Genomic DNA, 25,885 nt, shown 5'->3' with positions numbered 1-25,885 from the left:
TTTTCTACTTGTTTTTCTTTGTGTGTGTGTGTGTGTGTGTGTGTGTATAATATATATATATATATATATATATATATATACACTTTGCTACGTGTACTGTGTTAGGCTAACCGAGACTTATCATTTGCACTTATATATATTGTTGCTCTTTTACTAGTTTTGACTGCTTTTATTGTCCTCATCTGTAAGTCGCTTTGGATAAAAGTGTCTGCTAAATGACTAAATGTAAATGTAAATAAAGATAGATCAGATAGATAAAGTATTCACATATACTACATGACTGGCTGTATAACAGTAGACAAAGCTAATGAATGCTACAAAACCAAAGACAAAGCTAATGAATCTTAAACCACAGAACAAACAGATCCAGTAGAGAGGTGTTCGGCAGTTTATTTCCCCTCTTACAGATGTCTGCAGTGGCGCAGCTCTGGTTTCTGATGGCCGAGCAGTGGTGGAGAAACAGTTTCAGAAGGAACCTGCAATTACTTCAAAGCTCTTAAGATTCCTTGGGCTTGAGTCAGTGTTTACTGTTGGAGTGCTCAATCCGCCTGCAAATTACGACTACTGGTGTTGGCAATGAAATGCTCTACAGTCACGCACAAAGACAGGGAGTGTCTCAAACGGGTACAGTGTCCCATATATAGGAATCTGCTTTGATCACACAGGTGCACAGTGTAATGTCTAGATATTTTCTCTGGCTTGTTTTTCCTTCTCTACACTCTTAAAAATAAAGGTGCTTCATGATGCCATAGAAGAACCTTTTTGTCTAAATGGTTCCATAAAGAACCTTAAACATCTGAAGAACCTTTCTGTTTCACAAAAGGTTCTTTGTGGTGAAATAAGGTTCTTCAGATTATAAAAAGGTAAGAAAGAGATGGTTCTTTAAAGAACCTTTGACTGAATGGTTCTTTGTGGAACCACAAATGGTTCTTCTATAGCATCGCTTGAAGAACCTTTTGAAGCACCTTTATTTTTAAGAGTGTAGGACTAGTCGTAAACAATATTATTTGGCAGCTATACTGCATTATTTGGCAACTTGAAAGAAAAGCGGAGTAAAACATGTATATTATTGGGATGTTGATCAAGTAAACATTTGGATATGATTTCCGAGTTCCCCCAAGCCATTAAAGGTATATCACTTTTTAGGTAATACCTTTTTTTAACACACAAATTCTGACAAAAATAATATGGAAGGGTGGAATAAATTATTTTGACTGGTTGAAAGACATTTGAAGTTTTTGAACTGCACAGATATGAAGCAGTTCCAAGTTTTCCCATATCATGTCGCAATGTTCTTTTTGAACTAACAACAACATTTTGGACTTTCATAAAATCAGCAAGACTTCATTTACTTAATTTAGCCAGTTATTCTCTGCACATAATTAAATGAAACAACTGACATATATTTTTGTAGACAAGGGAAGAAAGTACATAAGGCCAACGGACAGGTTGAAGCAACTCGACTGTTGGGCAGTTAATTATACTCTGAATGTCGTCTTAATGAAGGGTGCTATGATCAAAATGATAATATCAAAACAATCTTCACATACAGGTTTATTTTTTAAATTAGACTCTGTAAGGTCCATGAGGACAACATATTAAACATACAGAGAACAATCTTGGTAATTTGTGCCTATGACAAAGAATGTGACATCAACTGGTGCCCATGTGCGCTTAATGCAGCAGGGGGTTTCTATGGCACTGTTATTAAAACCGATTCATTAAACCGCAAGCATTCAATCATGTTTCGAATGTCTCTTTCCTTTCTTTCTGTTTCACATCCACTTTCCATTTCTCTTGGATATGGTCAATGCTTATCCCAGTTTAAAATCAAACCATGCCCAGGGCTGTTGAACAAATGTGCATGACAGTGTTTATTAACTCCTACCCTAATGATCTTGATCTTGTATGCCGTTCATGTGCCACGGTAAAGAGAAAAACAAATCACAGAGAGGGGAAAAACATTTCCCTTGCCATTTTTTTATTTGCGTTAATTGAAATAATAATCAAGATTTTAATTGGCACAGACAGCCTTGAAATTAATTGTTGGATAAGAGTTTAATGATGATGAGGTTACATTTCTTATTATTTTTCGTCTTTTTGATTTTAAAGGGAAAACACGACGCACTTTATATGCAAAAGGTTTGTCAGACATGTCTTAAGATCTCATTGAAGGATTGAATGAAAGAATGGGAATAAGGGAATAAGGGAAGAGAATATTAAAATGAGGACGTCTCCTGCATAAATGAGGCTGGGGAATGGAAAAGGGCAGAAAGGCACAAACCTCGGGGCCAGCTTCACCCTGGACGCACCCTGGCGACTGCCGACACTGATGTTAAGACCACACTTAAATCAAGAAGGAAAAGTACTCCGAAAATAATTAGAGTAAAGCTAATTGGCCAACTACTTAATTTGAAGTGGCATGAGGAAGGGCAGGGAGGCTGATGAATATAATGTGGCAGTCTGAAGATACAACAGAGAGCGGATTTACTGGAAAAAAGCAGCAGAGAATCAGCGCATTCAATAAGCCAATTCACAATGCGTAAAGAAACAATGTAATAATATATAAAGCAAAATTCTTCTGGTGATAAAGCAAGGATGCCATAGTTGATGACTCCGGACAGTCTCATAAATGATCACCTTGTCTCAGGATCATTTACTTTCAAATGCTATTTACACAGAACCAACCCAAACATACATATTAGAATATGAACTGTTAATCGTATTCAGTGGGATTTACTAAAAATAAAGACGTGTGCATGCCATTCTGCGTTTAACTTGAACGATGCCCAAACGTCGTCTGTTTTAAAGCAGTTGGGTAATTCATTCATTGATTTGCTTAAATAAAGGCCTACTTTGAGAGCGTGTTGACAAACCCGTTTATATTGCATTATTTTCAGTGTGCCGTGTTTAACATGGCAAGAACAGACCTAGCAAAGTATCTGGTTGCCATGATAACTTCACATGCTTGCTGCTGATCTATGTATTCATAGTAAAATCACTTAAATATGGTACACTGAGTGTGAATTGGTAGGTTTGCTACAGAAAAGCTAAAAATTGTAAGTAAGTGTGACTGACCAAATCGACTGGCTCGGTTTGACCCACCCCGAGCTCAAATGTCAACCTACGCCCATGGTGTAGTATCAGATGGGTTATATTTTGCATGTGAATAAGCAGAGTGCTTTTTGGTTTCACTCTTGACATGAACAAACCTGTCATCTGTGATTTGTTGTGCCTTTTCATTTTATTCCTGGTGTGAATAGGCCTGTCGTCAGTGATTCGTTTTGCTTTTCATTTCACTCTTGGTGTGAACAGGCCTGGAGACAGTGTTTTTGAACCTGATTTTAAAATAAACATGTTTACAATGTAAGCATAACATACAAGTTGTAATTACAAGATTTGTTGTACTATGTTGCCGTTTTTTATGCTTTCCAATAAGCACCCCTTGGGGATACTAAAACCATGATAGAAACAGACCTCCGTGTTTAGCTCTCACTTGAATTCTTTCCCTTTCATTTTTTATTAAAACAATCACTAATTCCACTATAGTGACTTTATTCAACAGCAGCCAAAAAGTAACTTGTAGGCCTGGCACGTGACTCGCCAGAGTTGTCTAAAATAATCAACGGCAGTGGCGGTGGTATCCCTGAGGGCCAACGGAGCAATCCTCCTCCTCACCCGCTGCACAGGAAGTCAGGTCTCGGCTAGCGGCCCGTACGGCTCCAGTGGAGTGAGACTGATCAGGCTTGTCACGAACACAGAGCCTCAGCTCGCTTCACCGATGGCTGCGCAAACTAGGACAGCTGACATTTAGAGCTGAACGGGTACCACGCTAAACCGAGCAACAAAAGAGCAGTGAGCAGTGCTCAGTCCAAATCTACTGGATTGACCTGTCTGTACTGATGGACTCTTGTTTTGTTTTGAAGCCTAAAATGAGCTTGAATTTTGAAATTTATTGAAATCAGAGCATTCCTGTTTAGAAGAGTTAGGGCTCCTACTTTGAGCTCCCACAGTCGATCCAAAAGAAGATAGACAAGACAGCAATAGCAAGCCTTTTTGTCCTTCCCAGGAAAGAATCCACTCATACCTGGTAGAATTGCTACACTAGAACATTGCCATTGTCCTCTATTTCTCGCAACCAGTGCAGACTGCTCTCATGGCAAGCCCTCGATACCCTGAGGGACACAAGTGGATTTGGGAAGGTAAACATGTCCAGGCTACTAATATAAAACCAGCGAGATGGCACACTCCAGGCAACTATCATGCTACACGACGCCAATCCTACCGATGTCTGCGAGGCAATCCTGGAGAGGTGGGGACGTCATGCGAGATTTGATGAAGATTTAAACAGTCAAAATGTCATCTAGTAGCAACTTGTTAAAGGAGCGATTAAAAAGGCTGTGATGTTTGGTTAAAGGGGTCCTATTATGCTCTTTTACAAAGTCTTGATTTTGTTTTGGGGGTGTACTAGAACAGGCTCTCATACTAGATTGTTCGAAAAACACATTCCTTTTCACATATTTTTCATTATTACAACACCTCTCTCCCCAGTCTGGCATGAACGGCTTGAATAGTTCCTGTATCAAATGAAGGCCCGCCTTCTGAAATACAAAATGTGCTGTGATTGGTTACCTGGGCCAGTGTGTGTTGTGATTGGCAGCACTCGGCGCCTGGTCGGGAAATATCACGCCTCTTACCATAGCTGCCTGCAAGCTTCAGTGTAAATATTGCGTCAAAATCAAATCAATTTGAGCACGATTTAAACCCGGATGATTGTAACCACTCTAAGTTCGTCTGCCTTGGGAAAGCTAGCGTGTCTTCAACATAGTGATAACACTCGTTGCCTTCTGTAGTGCAGCTCAACCAGGTCTCGTCCCATTCGTCGCTATTTGTGATATCACAAATCCCAGAAAATATGCATTGTAGTCCAAACGAGTCGTTCGTTGCAGTTTTTGAAAATTGATTTCTGTTAAATAAAATATCTCCTTTTGAAGTAAATTTTGAGCTTTGTAAATTTGCAGATCTTTTTTATGCTCAAACAGCAACATTACAGACTAACTAAAGTTGAAAAAGTGAAAAAGCATAATATGACCCCTTTAAGAATTCATGTAATGGTAGGTACTCGACAGAAAGAAAATGATGGTAACCCCACACCAGGAAAGTTAACTACATTGTCCTTTATCCATTGCCAGCAAGTGTCTCCACCTTTATAGTGTGACGCAGTCATATTATAATTAAATCAATTCTCTTCTCAGCTTAGTACTGTCAAGTGAAAGCCAAGGACCACATTTACATACACCAAGGCCCATTTACCGGTTGAGCCAGGTGTGTCCTGCTCCTGGAGGGCCAACGTCTTGTAGTGTTTAGCTTTAACCTGCCCCAACACACTTGCCTGCAAGATTCCAGCAATCCCGAAGACCTTTATTTGCTGTTAAAGGTGTGTTTAATTATGACTGGAGCTAAACTCTGCAGCATACTGGCCCTCCAGGCTCCAGTTTCTCAGATAGCTTGACATTCTACAACTTATTTAGTCTTCTAGTAGCAATTATCTTAATTTGGATATGCACAGATATAAATAAATATACTGTTACGGCGACTACACACTAAAGTATTTTTCCAACAGGCAACTATAACTTTGATCAATGGGAATTTCAGACAATGGTTCAAATCAAATGTTTTATTAGAGTATGCAAGATCATTGCAGTGGATATATATTCAAAATTCTGATTAATAGATTTCTAGTAATCAGAATAGTACCTTAAAGGCCTCCTATACTCTCTTTCTGATATAGTTTGTTCTTTGCTTAAGGGTAAACAGAAGTTTGAAATAGCTGAGCAATAGTATACTGTTTGTGAACATTCCAAAGCAGGAACAGGCGAGCATTTAACTATGTGCTGCAAGCTATCCTTTCAGAAACACAACTAACACACAAAAATAATGACAGTGATGAGAAAAGTGATTTGGACATAGAGATGTGGACATGTTTGACCCAATATGTATTTTGGCACTCCAGTTCATGTACCTGGCCTTTACTGTCTGACCTCAACAGACTGCGTGAAGAAATTATCCTGAAAAGATTCCCCATGTCAAACAAGGAGTCCCAAAGCACACCTATACCTATGAAGTAATCTTCATTGACCAACGGCAGTTTGAACTTGTCAAAATGACATCCCACTTATTAATTCTTCGATTTCGCTTAAAGTATAGCATAGTTCTTTATCAGACATTAAGCATTCATTCACATGTACATAATGTGCCTTATCTTAAACAAGCCCCAGTATACCAAATCTGACAAATAATTCTAAATAATTCTTCACTCAGGAAGCAGCGTTTTTTGACATACGGATTTGTTTTTCAACTGTAAATTGTCCAGTGAATCCCTTTGACCTTTTCTGGCTACTTTTACTTTACAAAGCCAACCAAGCAGATTTAGGTGCTAATTTACAGAGCTTTTCCATTGTACAGAGGCAGACATTCCACTGGCCTTTCACAAGCACCTCTTACATAGCTAAATCTGGTCGTCAGTTGTTTCTGTGGAAAACGGTTTGTGAATGAAGCCATCTATGGCAAATGATGACAAAAACTGTTGTACTAGAAAAAAAAATCTCAGCAGAAGACATGCAGCTTAAACCAAGGCACTGATGACAAAATAAAACTGTAACATGCTTGAACCTGCTGATATCAAGGCAACAGTTTCACAGAAAACTGGAAACCAAATGTAACTGAAATCAGTTTGAGAGGCCTGACATATTTTTGCAGTTTTGTTTTGTGCAGCTTGCAGTGAGAAATAATACAGAGCAGCTTTAACCATACATACACCACTCCTTTGAATAAGAAGAAGCCCTACAATCATATAATGAAATATAATAACATCTATCAGGGTCTTGATATGTCAAGATTCATGACAAATTAGCTGGGAATAATGACCCCCACAGTGGTGACCTTATAGACGGCCACTAACCTGTGGCTAAAGTGAGTTTCAGTGCATTATGGTCCACTGGGAGTGAACTGTACATGTCAATGCATGCGTGTAGTGTACTGCTGAGGGACTGAACGCTGAGATGGTGATGCTGATGATGGTTGCTATTTTCCGTATGTTTACCATCATTTCGGCTCTCTTGGGGAGGACAAACATGGCTCCGACTGGAAAAGGCCATAGAGCAAGGGCCTCCCGAGGCCGTACACGCCCTCTCACGCACACATGGGCACAAACATACACACGGTGGTGCGGCAAAGATGGGGAAATAGAAAAGAAAAAAAGGAAGGGAGCGCACGACACAGGGTGACTGGAAGGAGAGGCGAGAGAGAGGGCCTGCAGACACAACACAGCTCAGAGTTGATTGGGAGTGACAGGCTGCTGATTAGTCAACTCGCAGCCTACACACACGCACAAATAAGAGCAGTGAAATGAACACTCGCACAAGAGCGGCCTATTCTTACATGCACTTTTACATGTAACGTTTTGTGGAGACATTTTCATGCACTGATAAACAAAAAAAACATCCTTTCTCCGAACAAATCAGAGATATGGGGGTTTATAATCTTCTTGAGTGTGTGTATTTATGTATGTGTCTTACTTTGAGAAGATAGATGGGAATGTTGCTAAAATCCACAGGGAGTTTGAGAAGGAATCGAGCAGAAAACTCCCCCGTCTAGAAGGAAAAAAAAAACACGCCATCAAACAGTGAACACACACGCACACACATTCTGTAACATTCCTCACACAGTAACCTACTCGTTAAAGGAATAATTCTGTCATTGTTTCTCATTCTCATGTTGTACCAAACCCACCTGACTTTATTTCTGCCATGGAACACAAAAGATCAGCAATTCTAAAGAATCTCCCTGATCGCTCTTTTCCATCAAATTAAAATGAAATGGGACAGAGGCTTTCAAGCTTAATAAAAGCAGCAAAAGCCACATTAAATACACTGTTAGTCTGTCAGTCCTACAATGGACCAGCAATGTGTCTGAGATCATAGGCTCCAGCATCTGTGAAATCCTACACAGGACAAGCGGTTTGGAAAATGGATCGATGGATGTAAGACATACAACAGACTTTCCTATTACGAGGAATATATATTACAAAGTCAGAATCTTCACAGATGAATCAGTCAAAAGTAGTTCCCAACAATTCAAATAAAAACACAAAGTCACCCAATAGCCTACAGACTATTCATAAAGCTTGTAGGCTACATTGTGAATTGTAGGCTTATTTAGAGCATTGGTAATCTGGATTTGGTAATCTGAAAAGATCTGGATCAAGGTGATCCAATCCAATCTTGCTACGAAAACTTCGCACAAAAGTAAAATGGATTGTTTGATTCAGGATAGCAAAATATGGGATTGCCAAATCTGGATATTCGGATTCAGATTCAACTTTTTGATCAACTGGGAGTCATAAGATTCAAAACTCAAGTCATTATTCGCTGATAATCTGCAACTCCACCACCAGCTGTTAAAGGCAACTACCGGATCAGTAAGTGAGAAGAACCAAATTAGTTCTATTTGTGAAAGAATCGTTTACATTTACATTTAATTAAAAAAAACAAAAAACAAATCTGAGTCACACAATGTACTTCACAGCTGAAAATGATTTTGTTTCATAAATGATGAACTTTCAACTGTTAATAACTAAATTGAATCAACACTGAACTAAACTGAGCTGAAAAATAACACTACTGTATTTTGCAGAGCTGCTTTACTGCTGAAATTTAATTTGTTTAATAATTTATTAATTTTGCAACAATAACTGTAGTTTTCCAGTGTATTACTATGAAGCTTTTTTAAAATAATCTGCATTGTATAAGGTGCTTTATAAATAAATGTATCATGACTTGACTGCTGTCATTGCAAATGATTCATTTACAAATCAGAAATCACTACTTCTGTGGCAACGAGACCTAGGGTAGATATCATGTTTTTCAGTGAATCAAGGCTTAAATTAGTCTGTTTGTCACACAAATCCTTTAACTATATTTCTGTTAAAGGAACGACATTAAAGGAACTCATATTTTTAACATTGTATTGTATGTCCCTTTTGAGGTGGTGTGCGTATTTAGGGATGGTTGGGTCGGTACCCTCAATGTACTGATGCATTTGCCATGTCACTACTGTAAAGGTATAATTTTGATTCAATTTAAAATGGAAGTGAAGTACATATTTAGCAACACATGTGACAGTGCAATGCTGTGCTCCCAGAGTGTTCACTTCAAATTCTCTTCAAATGTCCTCTAGAGTACGTAGGCCATGGTCATATTCACTTTTAAGTATAATTCGCGGTATGACTCCTTGTTTACATTCATATCATATACATAACTTGGGTTACATCATTTTAAGATTACTCAAACATTTCCTAATCACAGTCTGTTATCCCACAGACCACAGTTCACCACATCCCTTTAAAGATCGAAGCCCATGAAGCAACATACTCACGCCCACAGCCCAACACACTACACTCTTCCCAAAAACACGACCATATTACGGAACCCCCTGTGTGCCCATTTGTGAGGGAGTGTTTGTTCGTTTTTGACCGGTTGTGCAATTCGATTTGCACTTTATCGAGAACCCACTGGCCTGTGTGTGGGCATTGTTAATCCTTTTGATCTTTTATTTTTAAAAAAATCTAACCTTTCATTGGATAATAAGAATTTAAAATGGGGGGAAATATCATTATGAAATAAATGTTTTTCTCTAATTCTCATTGGCCACAATTAATGGCACCCTTTTATTCAATACTTTTTGAAACCTCCATTTGCCAGTTTAACAGCTCTAAATTTTCTCCTATAATGCCTGATGAGGTTAGAGAACACCTGACAAGAGATCAGAGACAATTCCTTCCTCCAGAATCACTCCAGACCCTTTAGATTCCCAGCTCCATGTTGGTGCTTCTTCTCTTCAGTTTACCACACTCATTTTCTATAGGGTTCAGGTCAGAGGACTGGAATGGCCATAGCAGAAGCTTAGTTTTGTGCTCAGTGACCCATTTTTGTGTTGTTTTTGAGGTTTGTGTTTGGATTATTGTACGGTTGGAAGATCCAAACATGGTCCATTATAAGATTTCTATACAGAGTCAGTCACTTATTGATTTTTAATCTGTTGGTATTTGATAGAATCCATGGTGCCATGCATCTGAACAAGATGTCCAGGACCTCCAGCAGAAATATAGGCCCACAACATCAAAAATACAGCAGTATATTTCATTGTACACATGGGGTACTTTTTATCCCCGTGTTCACCAAACCCATCATTTTTTTAGTTTCATCTGGCCATAGAAGCCAGTCCCATTTGAAGTTCTAGTCGTGTCTGATAACTGAATATGCTGGAGTTTGTTTTTGGATGAGCTAGGAGAATTTTTCTTGAAACCCTCCCAAACAACGTGGTGAAGTAGATGCTGTTTGACAATTTTTTTAAAGGATTTCTGACCCCGAGACTCAACTATTTTCTGCAATTCTCCAGCTGTGGTCCTTGGAGAGTCTTTAGCCACTCAAACTCTCCTTCTCACCATGCATTAGGACGACACGTCCTCTCGTCCTCTTCCAGGCAGATTTGTAACATTTTCTGTTGATTGGAAATTCTTAATTATTGCCCTGATGGTGGAAATGGGAATTTTCACTGCTCTAGCTCTTTTCTTAAAGCCACTTCACTAATTTGTGAAGCTCAATTATCTTTTGCTGCACATCAGAAATATATTCTTTGGTTTTTCTCATTGTGATGGATGATTAAGGGAATTTGGGCTTTGTTTTCCCTCCTATTTATATTTCTGTGAAACAGGAAGCCATGGCTGGATAATTTCATGTTCATAATCACCCTGATATGCTCAAAATTGTAAATATGAATGGGAATATAATTCATAGATATTTTACTCATAAGAATTTCTAAGGGTGCCAATAATTGTGTCCAACGTATATTTGAGAAAAACATTCATTTCATAATGAGATTTTCCCCCATTTTCAATTGTTTTAGTTCAATGAAAGGTTAGATATTTGTGATTTTTTTTTTTTAAATAAAAGATCAAAATGATTAACAATGCAGATTTATTTTCACAGCCTTCTTTGATCATATTTACCAAGGGTGCCGATATTTTTGACCATGATTGTATGTTAATGTTTAGATTTTTATTTATGTACAAGTATATGTTAATATTAATATAGAACCCAGTGTTTCTTACATCACTAAGGCTTTAAATTCATAATGATATCTAATAAATATTTTCCCATCATGACAATATTGCAAAAAAGAAATCGTTTTGTAGCAGTTTCGTAACATTTTCTGTTGATTGGAAATTCTTAATTATTGCCCTGATGGTGGAAACGGGAATTTTCACTGCTCTAGCTCTTTTCTTAAAGCCACTTCACTAATTTGTGAAGCTCAATTATCTTTTGCTGCACATCAGCAATATATTCTTTGGTTTTTCTCATTGTGATGGATGATTAAGGGAATTTGGGCTTTGTTTTCCCTCCTATTTATATTTCTGTGAAACAGGAAGCCATGGCTGGATAATTTCATGTTCATAATCACCCTGGAGTGCTCAAAATTGTGAATATGAACGGCAATATACTTCAGAGATATTTTACTCATAAGAATTTCTAGGGGTGCCAATAATTGTGTCCAACGTGTATTTGAGAAAAACATTTATTTCATAATGATATTTCCCCCCATTTTAAATTCTTATTATCCACTGAAAGGTTCGATTTTTGTTAATTTTTTTAATAAAAGATCAAAAGGATTAACAAGGCAGATTAATTTTCACAGCCTTCTTTGATCATATTTACCAAGGGTGCCGATATTTTTGGCCATGACTGTACATAAAGTTGTTGGTTCAAACCCCAAATGGGATGAACCATCAGCAGTTACCAATGCGCAGTTACCGTGAATAAAACACCTAATTCAAGTAACTCCCAGTAGCCCTGTGTAAAAGTGTCAGCTAAATAACAAATCAGTACTGGTGATTAGAGAATTACAAAGGTGGACTTACCACTTCAGTCAATTAGTTCATGAAATTTCATTAAGAGAAGGTCAGTTTACTGGAGTTAAGTGATCCAGTGCTCCAAATATATGCTTTAGTAAAAGTAGGCGGTGTGATGTTTTATATATTAAATAATCATCTAAAGTCTATTTTTTTTGATAATTTAGTGAATTGAATACTTTATTCTATCCATCCAGGATGATTCACTGCTTTTGGTCTGAGACACAGGGATAGGCCCCAGCATCCCCTTGACCCTACATAGGACAAGTGGTTTGGAGAATGGATGCATGCATAAATCGATAAGTGTTTATCAAAATCTCACTGAATGGAAACATTTGACTGTTATGTTAATGGAAGTATAAGGTGAAGCAGCACTGGTACCCAGCTGTTCTTGAGGCCAGCGTAGATCTCCATACTGCGCCCATAGTTGGGGTCTTCCAGCAGGCTGTCATATTCGAAGAGCAGGCGGGAGCTGTCACGAAGCCGCTGGCACTGGTACTGATGGTACTGCTGCAACAGCTCTTTCACCAGCTGCAGGAGACACTCCGGTTTACCCGCATCCCATGACGCCAAGTGCTGCCGGAGGAGAGAGAGAGAGAAAGAGAGTGGGAGTCAGCATTTTATCACAAAAAAATAAGAAAAAAAGTCAGTTGGGAAAACAGAAACATCTAGTACTTTTTAGCCCAGTTTTTTTTATTTCGTGAAGCAAAAATATTAAAATAAATAAATAAAAAACGCCCATATTGCATGAAAATTAATAGCTTGAAAGGTTAAAGTTACCATCAAAATACATTCAGAACTTTTTATTCCTGTAACATAATATATATTTCAGAGTCTCATTAAGGTTATTTAAAAGAAAAATGTATGGTAGGGTAATTGTTTTTATCCATCAGGAATTGATTGTAAAGAAGTAGTCATTCAATATCTGAATGGACCTAAACTTGAATGCAAACATTCACTGTCAGCACCCATTGGTTGAAACTTAAGTGGTCTTGGTAACATCAGTTGAATAGGAAAGTCATTTCAGAGGAACAGGAATGTGTATTACGAATGCAAATATGGTCAATTTGAATTCATGATGACTTTAAAGGTAAAGTATGAGTTTTCTGTGCCACAAAACAGAAATAAAGACTGTTTTGAAACAAAGAGGTTTACTAAAAATTCCCCATCTGCCATGGTTCAAAGTAATAGCCCTGCCCCATCCCATGTCATTGGTTGAGACCACTTGATGGCAGGGCCAGCAAAAACAAAGTTAGGTGGCATTTCATATTTTTTTTATAAAACACTTAGGAAACTTTTTTGTTGTTGTTGTTTTAATAATGATGTACACGGATAAATAATTTATAATAAACATTGTAAAATTCCATAAAAAATAAGAACTGTCAGTTTTGATTTCATGGCGACTTCAAACAAGTAGTATTCAAACTTTTGAGGGAAATAACCTGAATACATGTGCCATGCTTTTGGCCTATAACAATAAAAAGTCTCAGAGTACAACATATTGCTAGAACCTTAAAAAAAAGTTTTTGAATCATCAGGTTATCAAAAATCCTCTTTGAATGATTAATTTTGAGCCAGATATGATGCAAGAGTGTTTCATATGGAACACACATTAAATACAGAGCTTAGACTGCATAAAAACTTCAGAGACTTTTAGAGATAAGGATAAAACAAAAGGATTGATGCAATTAAAGGCAGGTGGCAGTTTCTAAAGTGCTGAACTGGGGCCTTATCACCCTTTATTGTCAAAATGTCAAATTGATGTGGTGGTTTCCGCGCCTTTGCACTCCCCCTTCTCAACCATCTTGAGGCAAATGGTAACACCACAGGATATCCTGCACCGGCGGGGACACTTTCATCCCCTAACTCTACATATCCCAAGTCTAGAAGCCAAAAGACGATAAATTCCAGCTCCATTTTTTGCTAAGGCAATGTGCCACAAAGCATGGGAAATTAAGCCACTGAAAAAGAGGAAACACTGTTCTCGCACAGTTCTCAGATAAGACAGTACAAGACCTTGAGTCTGTGCCATATGTTTAATGCATGCAGGGAACAATGGTTTGGTAAGAAAGCTAGATTTTTGAAAAGGTTCAGACGGCAACCGAGCACAGGCTATTTCCAGTCTCTCTTACTGCAAACACACTGCTATTAGGGAAAGAAGTGAGTTGAGTGGGTGTATGCCCATCACAGAGTTTGCATTGCCGTGTTCTTGCGGGCTGCGTGAGCGGGAAAAGGCCTGCATGCCAACACGGTCTACTTGCCTTTCCTCCTCTCCTCCTACAGGCTGACCTCATTTGCATAGGTGATCCCAATTTGCATGAGTTTCCCTGACTGGAGCAGTGCACAGGTATGCAAATTCAGAGCGAGGGGGCAAAAACCAAATTGCCACCTTTTCACGAAGTGTTCCACCATTCTTTTCACTGGCCTAATTCCACCCAACAGCCAGTTCTGTCTCCGAGGCCCAATTGCTCGTTGATGCGTGATACGTACGCAAGTTGAAATTAAATTTTAGTGACACTGACTGAAAATAAAATGCAGAATCTACATTTTTGCAAGCAAGTAAATAAACATTACATGTATCACACTTAAAGAACATCTCTGGCTCTCGGCTCCTTGTCAAGGGTTAAGAATAAGACAAACAAATAAGCATTCCTGTCATTGCAAGGCACAAACAAACACAGGCTGTGTTACAATGAGTTTGTCACACGCTGTCTTGGATTTTTAAATGATGGCAATGCAATTTCGGCTTGATTTTCATCGCTCCCATGAATCATTCCATCTACAAGCCTGATTGAGTCACATACGAGCAGAAGAGAAGAGAGGGGACAGAGCACGCCGTCTGTCCACTGAGGCACACATTACACAACTTATTAACAGCACAGCCCACAGCATACAGCTGAGCTTGTTACATTTCTTGGATCAAATCAAAGCGTCTTTTCGTAGTTGATGGAAAAGAGGGGAAAAATGGAAAAGGAAAGATAAGAGATGAGCTCTTCACCCGTGACCAGGAATGATGATCAGGGAAAGAGTGTTTGCAGGGCAATCAGTTCTGGAACCTAAATATTTAAATATGTGTTTTTTTAAAGCTTTCCTGAAACTGTCAAACTTTTTTTTCAGTAATGGTAAACTGGTTGGAGCCAAAGTAGTTAGCACACATGCTCTGATACACTGGTTCACAAAAAGGCAACATCAGCTTGAATCCAGCTCATGATATTCCTAGTTCCTGCTCCTTTAGTTATGTTCTGTCCTTGTTGCACAGCCCTCTAAAACTAGCTAACTAACTAACTAAAACTAGCCAACTAAACTAAACTAAACTAAAATATCCAATCATTACAAAATAAGAAAAAAAAAATACTTTCCAAAAATTCCTTTTCTGCTGGCGTCACCTATGAATAACGTTAATCAACCAACGGGCTATTTAGCCAATATTCATCTATGTAGGTTAATTCTGGTATAGGATGCCTACATTTGTTAGGGAGCTTTCACACTAGCACTTTTGGTGCGCACCCGGGTTCGATTGATGTCAGAGTTCGGTTCGTTTGGATGATGTGAACGCTGTCTTCCAAACTCGGGTGCGCACTCGCGAACCGTACCCGAGTCTGCTTAAAAAGAACTCCGGAACGGTTCACAGCTGATATGAACACAATTGTACCAAATCGCGGAATTGAACCGCTATTAATGACGTATTATTTGATAAAAAATGTGTGTTTGTGTGTATGTTTCACCAAAGACTATAGAATACCCAAGAAAAGTGTCACTCGTATAGTTTTGAATGGGGAAAAATGCAACACTCAATATGGTCGCTCTATCGAACAAAGCCCCGCCTTCTGAGCATAAGCACTGGCAACAGCTGCTGGCTTGATGATGCAAACGAACCGTGGTTCAGACCCAAATAAAATAATATGAACGCAGTCCAGAGGGGGCAGGGGAAGGGGGAGCAATCCCCAGGCCAGCAAGCGAACCAAGTGTGAAAGCACCCTTAAACTAATCCAAATTTCAATGAATACCATTCAGTAGGCTATATTCAATTTCAAAATTCATGTCACTGATACAAATTCTGTTTCATGTTGACTTTAAGAAACACTTCTCAATGTTTTACTGAGTCATGGGCTAAACAGCTGTCTTTACCTTACTGGTTAAGAATTGCAACACCCTAAAAACTGTTCCACTGTTACAGAATTTCTAATTCTTTACAGGATCGGGGGTCATGAGAAAGTCAATGTTTCCACACACGAGGAGTGGTTTTCTGGATAATGTCTTAAGTCTTTACTTTAAAATTGAGATGACATCATTGCCCAGCATCACTCCCCTTGGTAGGGAGTAAGACATGTGTGTTACTAGACTGATATTATTCATCACATTAATACAGGTTGGATATCTGCTATGGTAAAGCTGAAGATACATTTTAAATACTTTGTGGTCAGCTATACTACAAAGATCAAATCACAACAAGGGCACAGATTTCCAGACACAAATCAGTCAGATTCAGATTATCAGCATCTTGATTCATTTTGAGATTAATAGGCACATTTCTGTTACAATGTCATTCAAGCCTAGATACATCAATTATTCAAATTAATACTGTGCGAACTGAACACTGAATACTCCAACTTGTTAACTGAAGGATTGCTCAAGATGGCACACTTGATGAGGATGTCCTAGCTCATATCTGTAAAAATTACATGACCATAACGGTCTCATCTGTTACTTTAAAATTTAGATTGGTGATCAATTGTTTACAGTTGACCGTTTACAGTTACAATGACTTTCTGCACTGTTGTGGATTTTACAGCAGACAGCTACCCAACAGTCTGTGGATCATTATGTCAAAATATGGACATCTGCAGGACTCAAAATATGTTCCAATGCTTATTTAGGAAAGCCCTTCACTAATAATAATAATAATAATAAAGAAACATAAATTGTAAACATGTGCATACGGTCTTAAAATGACAGCAACTGAATATACTGAACCTGCTGCTATGTCCTTAATCATGGGCGACATTTTATGGGGGGTAAATAAATAAATATATATGTATGAAATAAATAAAAACAAAAGTTATTTTTTTTCCCCGGATGTAAGCATCAAAACAATGTCCTACCCTATTGCAACGCATCATAGCAGTCAATCCAACACAGTCAAGAATAACTTAAAGTGGTTGCCACCGTTTAGTAAACTGTGGACTAGCTTTGGCTCTTCCTGCTGACTTGAATGATGATGCTTCCCATTTGTCAGTTGATCAGCTTTCATTTTTAACCAAAAATGTGCACGCTGCTTTTCTGATGTTCACTGAAGTTTTCCGTGTCTTTTTCCCATGTCACTTTAAATGTTTCCGTTTTGAATCGTTGTTACCAAAGGCGAGACATGTGAGGAAAAAATAAACAAACAGTTGTGGGACTATATTCTGTCATAAATCGCATATCATTCATTGCTGAACTTTCTACCGTCCGTTACTGGAAATTGAATGAAATAACTGGTTGATATGTCTCGGTCTCAATAAAGTTTACACACGCCTTTGGTCCGTGAATTAGATCTCGCTCGGGACATGCGCTGTCTGTGGAGGTTTGGCCAGGACCGGTTCCAGAATTAAATCAACATATTTTATGTTCCGTCCGTTGCCAATCACTGCTATTTAAAGAGTGAATCCCGCATAAATAGGGGAGAGCGGGGCACAATGTAACACTTTTTGACTTTCTCAGTTTGTGTAAATCCACATGGGGTTCATAATATAATTTTTTTATCCACAGTAATTTTACACTTGTCTAGTACAAATACATCACTTTGTTTCATAATTACAGTGTATACATGTTTCTTTATTTACCCTCAAAAAAATGGAAGTGAAATGTGACAACATTTAGGTAAGTGGGTACATTGTAACATCTGAGGTGCACGTTGTAACATGACCATATGACAACTTAAAATATTATCTAATCTAATGAAAAAAATATACAAGACAAACCAAAATATTTTGTCAATAAAATAAAATAATTAAAGCTGCAGTCCGTAACTTTTTTTTTGGTTAAAGGGGTCATATGATGTGATTTAAATTTTTCCTTTCTCTTTGGAGTGTTACAAGCTCTTGGTGCATAAAGAAGATTTGTAAAGTTGCAAAGACTAAAGTCTCAAAGCCAAAGAGATATTCTTTATAAAGTTAAGCGTTAACCACGCCTACCTAAAACGGCTCGTTCTAACACGCCCCCACATATCTACCTCACTATGTGGGAAGATTTGCATAACGCCCCCCAAATGTTCATGCAAAGAAAGGCGTAACTTTTATTCTCACTGTAGTATTGTTGCCGCTGCCGCCATGTCATGAAGACGCTGTGTGCTTCGTTGTGAAAGCGAAACTACTTTGTTTGGCCTTCCAAAAGAGGATGATATCCACGGTGAAATGACGAAGCGGAGTCCAGCCGGGCGCGCCGTTCTCGACCCCGCCACCTCTGCTCACTGTAGCCCGACTTCAGCTCATTCTAGCCTGGCTTCCGCTCACGCTAGGCCGCCGTGTTTTTCGTTGTGAAAACGAAACTACTTTGTTTGGTCTTCCAAAAGAGGACACGACCACAAATCAGTGGTTAAGTTGTATTTACAACACTGTTCCAGAACAGTTTAACCCAAATATCCAGATGTGTGCAGCACATTTTATGGAGGACTGTTTACTGATCCTGAGAGAGTAGACTACAATGCCGGCAGTTCTGACTCACAGTCTGTAAGTACGTTTTCATTTAAAAGATTTGCCACTGATGATTCAAATGCGAGTTTTGAGCAATGTAGAGTAGCAATTGTTGTTTGTCATTTCTCCGATCACAAATGCAGACAGGGTTTAGTTTTACGCGGCGCGATGCAACGCAACGCGTAAGAAGACAGTACAAGTCATTATAATCAGTAATTATGTCCCCACTGGATGCAACAAACGCCTCGTTTGTAATGGGTTTTAATGTTTTTGTCTCGTCGCTCCGGCCGGACACGGCATCAGTATGGTGAGGGGCGTAACATTTCCGTCACACACTTGAGGTATTCGGCCAATCACAACACACTGGATAGCTGGCTTAATCACAGCACACCTCGCTTTTCAGACCGATGAGCTTTGTAAAAATCGACGCGTTTCAAAAAGGCGGGGCATCGAGGAGAAACAATAATGTACAGTATGTGGAAAATAATGTTTTTTTTAACTTTAAACCGCATTAACACATTTCATTACACCAAATACACAAAATAATGTTCTTTTTAGCAGCATCATATGACCCCTTTAAAAATGATCAGAAATCAATATTTGAGCAAGTACATAACCAGTCAGTGTTCGAAACTATCGCCTTACTTTAGCCTGATTCACAACGGTTAGCTTATAACAATGTTTTCTAATTTGAGTGGTACGGGTAGGTTTTTGCGGGAAATTCGAGCATGCTGCTGCATCATTATGTCACGTCTGTAAACAAAGAAGTTGTCCCGGCTACTAGGCTATCGCATGTGAGGATCCTGCAGGTGGCCGATTGTTTATAGCCTTTTCTCACAGCAGCCAGACTAATTAAATGTATAATTCTGATGGCGGATTGTAATCCATAAAGGATTATGTGTTTATGAAACATGTGAATGAAATTAAATTATATTTCAGTTATAAATGTGCTTCTGATTACAGATATCCTGGGATTACAAAGATTTGTATTTTTAAAGAAATCCAGTTCGAAGGGAGCATAACTTGCTTTTTGGGTTAAAAGAATTTCTTACTATTAAATTCGAAGAGTATGACAATTAGATTAGACTGTGCAGAAATTGAAATCCACACGCTAATACACACTATACTCATAGTCACCAATGCTGATGTTGTTAACATTAATCATTTGAGAATAAAGTATAACAATAATAATAATTTGAACGGTTTGATGTGATATGAGCTAACCGATCTTTAGATTTAATCACCATTGGTAGCGAGATTTATGGTAATGCTTTTTTCCTCAGGTGGTCAGAACAAAAGTGGCAGATGTGTTACTTACTTGTTCAGATGGCAATATATGGTGAAAATTCTTATTTGGGTCATATTCCAAGATGTAGGCTAGAATCTGTGATTACGAAGTACAGTAAATATCCACACCGGAGCGGTGACTGACTGCCACACATACTCTTCAGAACATTAAGATTCAACTGATCATTCATTAGATTCATCCGCGCTGGAGCCGCGCCGGAGCTCAACCCACACAAGCTAGATAATTCCGCACCCAGCTGCAATTCCAGGTTTTCAAACAGAGATGGCGACAAAGAGGCAAAACTTACGGACTGCAGCTTTAACTTTTTTAGTTTGTGAGTTTGACAATGAACAAATTGCAACCATGCTTGGGATGGCCCACATAAATGAGCAAACATGCTTTACATTTCTTGAAATAATACACTTCTGAGCATTAAATATTGACTGTCAGTCTTTATTCCCCTATTCCTCATGGTTTCTCATTAAAATACATTAACGTAAATAGTGTAAATTACATTGCTAATGTCATAGAATAGCACACTGTAACGCAGTGTTACAACGTGCCCCATCTGTGCAACTGGAATTAAAAATTGGTTAGTGTCTTCTGCTAGTTAGCGAAGTATTAAAACATCTAATCTGATAAATAACAGATTGGAGATTAAAATAATAGCAGATTTGTCTCATTTTAAATGAATACTAAAAACTGAGATGAAAAATTTACTTAAGCCAGAAATGTACTTTTACTATGGTAAAATAAATGTTCAGCAATATCTTCAAAATATTTTTTCTCTATATAGTGTTGACATGGCAACTAGTAAATCCCATAAATTTTGTTATGCTAGCATGTTCTGTAAACAAAGAAGTTGTCCCGGCTACTAGGCTATCGCATGTGAGGATCCTGCAGGTGGCCGATTGTTTATAGCCTTTTCTCACAGCAGCCAGACTAATTAAATGTATAATTCTGATGGCGGATTGTAATCCATAAAGGATTATGTGTTTATGAAACATGTGAATGAAATTAAATTATATTTCAGTTATAAATGTGCTTCTGATTACAGATATCCTGGGATTACAAAGATTTGTATTTTTAAAGAAATCCAGTTCGAAGGGAGCATAACTTGCTTTTTGGGTTAAAAGAATTTCTTACTATTAAATTCGAAGAGTATGACAATTAGATTAGACTGTGCAGAAATTGAAATCCACACGCTAATACACACTATACTCATAGTCACCAATGCTGATGTTGTTAACATTAATCATTTGAGAATAAAGTATAACAATAATAATAATTTGAACGGTTTGATGTGATATGAGCTAACCGATCTTTAGATTTAATCACCATTGGTAGCGAGATTTATGGTAATGCTTTTTTCCTCAGGTGGTCAGAACAAAAGTGGCAGATGTGTTACTTACTTGTTCAGATGGCAATATATGGTGAAAATTCTTATTTGGGTCATATTCCAAGATGTAGGCTAGAATCTGTGATTACGAAGTACAGTAAATATCCACACCGGAGCGGTGACTGACTGCCACACATACTCTTCAGAACATTAAGATTCAACTGATCATTCATTAGATTCATCCGCGCTGGAGCTCAACCCACACAAGCTAGATAATTCCGCACCCAGCTGCAATTCCAGGTTTTCAAACAGAGATGGCGACAAAGAGGCAAAACTTACGGACTGCAGCTTTAACTTTTTTAGTTTGTGAGTTTGACAATGAACAAATTGCAACCATGCTTGGGATGGCCCACATAAATGAGCAAACATGCTTTACATTTCTTGAAATAATACACTTCTGAGCATTAAATATTGACTGTCAGTCTTTATTCCCCTATTCCTCATGGTTTCTCATTAAAATACATTAACGTAAATAGTGTAAATTACATTGCTAATGTCATAGAATAGCACACTGTAACGCAGTGTTACAACGTGCCCCATCTGTGCAACTGGAATTAAAAATTGGTTAGTGTCTTCTGCTAGTTAGCGAAGTATTAAAACATCTAATCTGATAAATAACAGATTGGAGATTAAAATAATAGCAGATTTGTCTCATTTTAAATGAATACTAAAAACTGAGATGAAAAATTTACTTAAGCCAGAAATGTACTTTTACTATGGTAAAATAAATGTTCAGCAATATCTTCAAAATATTTTTTCTCTATATAGTGTTGACATGGCAACTAGTAAATCCCATAAATTTTGTTATGCTAGCATGTGTGGAAATATTAAAACCACGTGTGTTACAACTAACCCCGCGTTACCCTATGCGGATGCCATTCCCGAAACTTTGCAGCGTATAGCCTATGTGTCCGAAAAACTAAAGTTTCATACAAATTCTGAATGGATTATACCCTAGAAAGTGCGCAAAGCTTGCTCCCTTTATCACTAAAAAGCGTCACTCATCTTCGTTCATCGCGATCTTACAAAGTTCCGTTATAATCAATGAAGCTCTCTAAACTGCACAATGAATCTCTTATTTACATTGCGTCTGCACTTAGTCATGAGATGATTCACGTAACATAAGCGCTCCAATTGCTGCGGGGCCGACATCAGGGATTCCATGACTAACAATTTGTGGGGGCAATTGCCCCCCTTAATGTCACCCATGTCCTTAATGTTAATCAAACAACAAAAGAAAAAGAAAAAAAATCACTCACTGCTCTTAACTGACTTTTGTAGCTTTATTAAGGATCAATTTATGTTCATCTGATACACTGGAAATATCAGAAATTCCATCTACAAATCCATACATCGTCAATCTCTGTTAAGAAATTGTACTTTCTTACTTTATAAAATTTGTGTATCTCTACTATTGTAAGACTGACATACCTTATTTCATTTGTATCTTTGTTCTATGTTATGCATTTGTCCTTTGTCATTTGTTTCTTTGTTCCGACTTATATTAGACTAGTATTTTTTTTAAATGTTATCAAGAATTGGCATCAAACTGTTAAGATTTTGGTCATATCCCCCATCCCTACTATTAACACACTTTGAATAAAATAATTAATCCAAATCAAATTGAATCATTCTGAATCTGCAAAAATCATTCCTGAATCAGCTTCGCTGTCTACCCAAAGATTCACACCCTAGATTATTCAGTTATAAAGATGTTTAAGAGATGGTTTTTTTTCCATTAACTGGAACATTATACTAGGATCTGTAACATGATCAGAGAATCACAAGAAAACCAAAGAGCATTCTGACTTTTCCACGACATTGTGTTTTTTTTTAAGGAATTCTGAATGACATCATTTTATATGAAAGCTTGACAGTTGTGTGAAGTACAACCTCTCATTTGATGGCTTTTCACAAATACTGAGTATAAATGACCCCAGAAAACATCTGAGGCATTCAGCAGCTAAACCCATGCCAGAAACACTATGAGCCAGCTGATGATGACATAACCACAGTGGTTCACATACACAAGCCGTCTCCATTAGCCACTTTTTATCAGTCACTGCTCTATTTTAAAATCGATCTGTTTTGAGATCGCAAGGGTCAAATGTCAGAGTTATTTGCATGCCGCATCAACAAGAAAGAGTTAAGCACTGAATGGTTAGAAAAGATGACAATAACAGTCTGGTTTCTCAGTCCGACCTCTGTCCGTCTGGCCACTTTTCTGTACGTCTCTCTACAGATCAATCTGAGCAAGGAGAAAGATGCCATTGTTTTGGAGAGGGAAGGGCTCATCCTTTCTGCCGGGAGAGGAAGCTGGGGCAGAGGCAGGACGCTTACACCAGCAATGACCTCATCGTCCTGGGCTGTCTACGGTTACCAGCAACAACAGGATTCCCGTAATGAGAGGGCGACGGAAAACAAGTTGGATATTGTTTAGGTATGTTTTAGGATGAAGCAATAAACAGCCCGAGGAGAGTTGAGGATGAAGAAAATGAAGGAAAGCCGACTTCAGGAATGTGCTGTGTCAGAGGAACTGTGTTTGGACTTACAGTACCAGGGCCCCTGGAGAGTCTCTGCCACTTTATGCTCCCCAGACAATACAATCGAGACAGCAGTTGGTCACAAAATGCTAGATACGTGCCATAAAACAAAAGGCCTATGTAGGTACACTCTCAGAAAAAAAGGTACAAAGGTTGTCACTGGGGCGGTACCTTTTCAAAACGCACACTTTTGTACCTTTTAAGTACTAATATGTACACGTTAGGTACTAATATGTACCTTTAAGGTACTAATATGGACTCTTCGGGTACAAAGGTGTGCCCCAGTGACAACTTTTGTACCTTTTTTTCTGAGAGTGTACAGTGATGCAATATTTACACTCTTTCTGAGTCACTCCAAGTCCTGTCTGCCTGGAAACTACTTCTTACTAAGAGAAAGGACAAAGCAGTCTTCATTTTGCAACATCTCATCATTACACACATTACACAAAAACAACAAATTGCAAATTGACCTCAAGGGAAAAAAAATTAAATTCCAAAAGAGAGACAACAAAAGGTGTTTAAATCTATTCATTTGCAATGAATGACCTCCTCATAGTAAAAACCAACTTTATTCTTTTATAACATAATATGATTGTAAATTTCATAAAAGACTATTTAAAAATGCTACGGCAATTGTGAAAAGCTGCAATAGAACTAATGAGAACTTAGATGTAATTTTACTGTAAAATACTGCTAAATGTGTAGTTTTTGAAAGAGAGAAAAAAAAGTAATCTTATTGTGACGAGAGGGGCGGGGCCGAGAGCCGTGGGAACGGAGCGAGGCCGGTGGAGTAATTGCTAATGCGCGACACCTGCACCACTCACCGGTCTCGAGTCTCACGGAGGAGCTCCGGAAGGATAAAAGTAGGAGTGACAACAGTGAAAGAGTGAGAGGACCAGGCCTGGAGTTTATTTTGTGTTTTGGTTTTGTTTGGGCTGTTGCGCTATTTTGTGTTTGTTTATTTTATTATTAAAGTTTGTTTAAATGTCCGCCGGTTCCCGCCTCCTTCTTCCTGTGACTACAAACGTTTGCTACACTTATAATTTACAGTAAAAAATACAAATTTACATTCCCGCAATTCTCTGTGTGACAGCTCACATTTGATGTTTATTTTTTACTGAAATAACCGTTTCTTTTTTTTTTCCTACACTGCACCTTCTGTATAGCTTGTGGAAAAGCTAGCAGTGATGAACTTTAACTTTCATGTGGCTTTCTCTTTACAGTCTGTGTTTTTAAGGTGATTGTCAGCTTATTATGAAGGTAAAACAGAGTTTAGCAGTTCTGTATAATAACATTATTTCAGTTAATGAAAATAATGCTACCATATTTTTATGATAAAATTCAGGCAACCACAGCTGTGATATCAGTCACTTAAATTACAACATAAATTTTCTGGTGGTTGCATTGATATAAACTATATATAAGTATATTTTAACAGATAGGCTAGTTTTTTACTAATTCAGTTTTTCTGAATTACAACATAGCTTGACACTTTGCTGTAGAGTTTAATGCACTGGGCACACTGACACAAAGTAAAAGTAAAAAAAAAAAATTTATAATAATAATAAATATTAAAAAGCTGATATTTTTCTCTGCTCTGCAGATCTTTAGTCTTTTTGTTACACTGTTACTATGTGGCCACACTGGGAGCATTTTAAGAGGGGAGTGCAAGTTCCTGTAAGCTGATCTGTCAGAGCTGGGCCGAGGTTGATGTGCCGTGGGTGTGACGCCTCCGGGTTCAGTAACGCCCGAGAGGCACACCCAGGACTTCACCTTCAGAGCAAACCTCCCACACACGTGAACGCACACACACACACACACACACACACACACACACACACAGAAACAGAAAGAGCTGCCCTGACAGTGGCTTTCCACATAATAATGCATCAGTCTCAACAAAATCTGTTGGTAAACATATTAAAAGATGGGAGTTTGTTGATAAAACCTCAGAGGATTTTCTGGATTGGGTAGATTGATGCCTTCTGCAACAAGCTTATAACTTTTAAAATTTCG

General features: G+C 38.1%; 1 protein-coding gene across 1 annotated transcript in view; it reads right to left on the bottom strand.

Moving 5' to 3' along the window:
- Positions 1–25,885, bottom strand: part of babam2 (BRISC and BRCA1 A complex member 2) — an 89,509-nt gene that overhangs the window by 40,710 nt on the left and 22,914 nt on the right. The window contains exons 5-6 of the mRNA XM_016236045.1: positions 12,350–12,544; positions 7,578–7,652 (exon numbers count right to left, since the gene is read on the bottom strand). Of these exons, the coding sequence (XP_016091531.1) occupies positions 7,578–7,652; positions 12,350–12,544 (270 nt within the window). The remainder of the gene's footprint in view (positions 1–7,577; positions 7,653–12,349; positions 12,545–25,885) is intronic.

Source organism: Sinocyclocheilus grahami, unplaced genomic scaffold, assembly GCF_001515645.1.
Source record: "Sinocyclocheilus grahami isolate Dianchi unplaced genomic scaffold, SAMN03320097.WGS_v1.1 scaffold479.1, whole genome shotgun sequence".
NCBI classification, from domain to species: Eukaryota; Metazoa; Chordata; class Actinopteri; order Cypriniformes; family Cyprinidae; genus Sinocyclocheilus; species Sinocyclocheilus grahami.
Note: the sequence above shows the minus strand (reverse complement) of the source record. Positions and strands in the feature narration are given on the sequence as shown.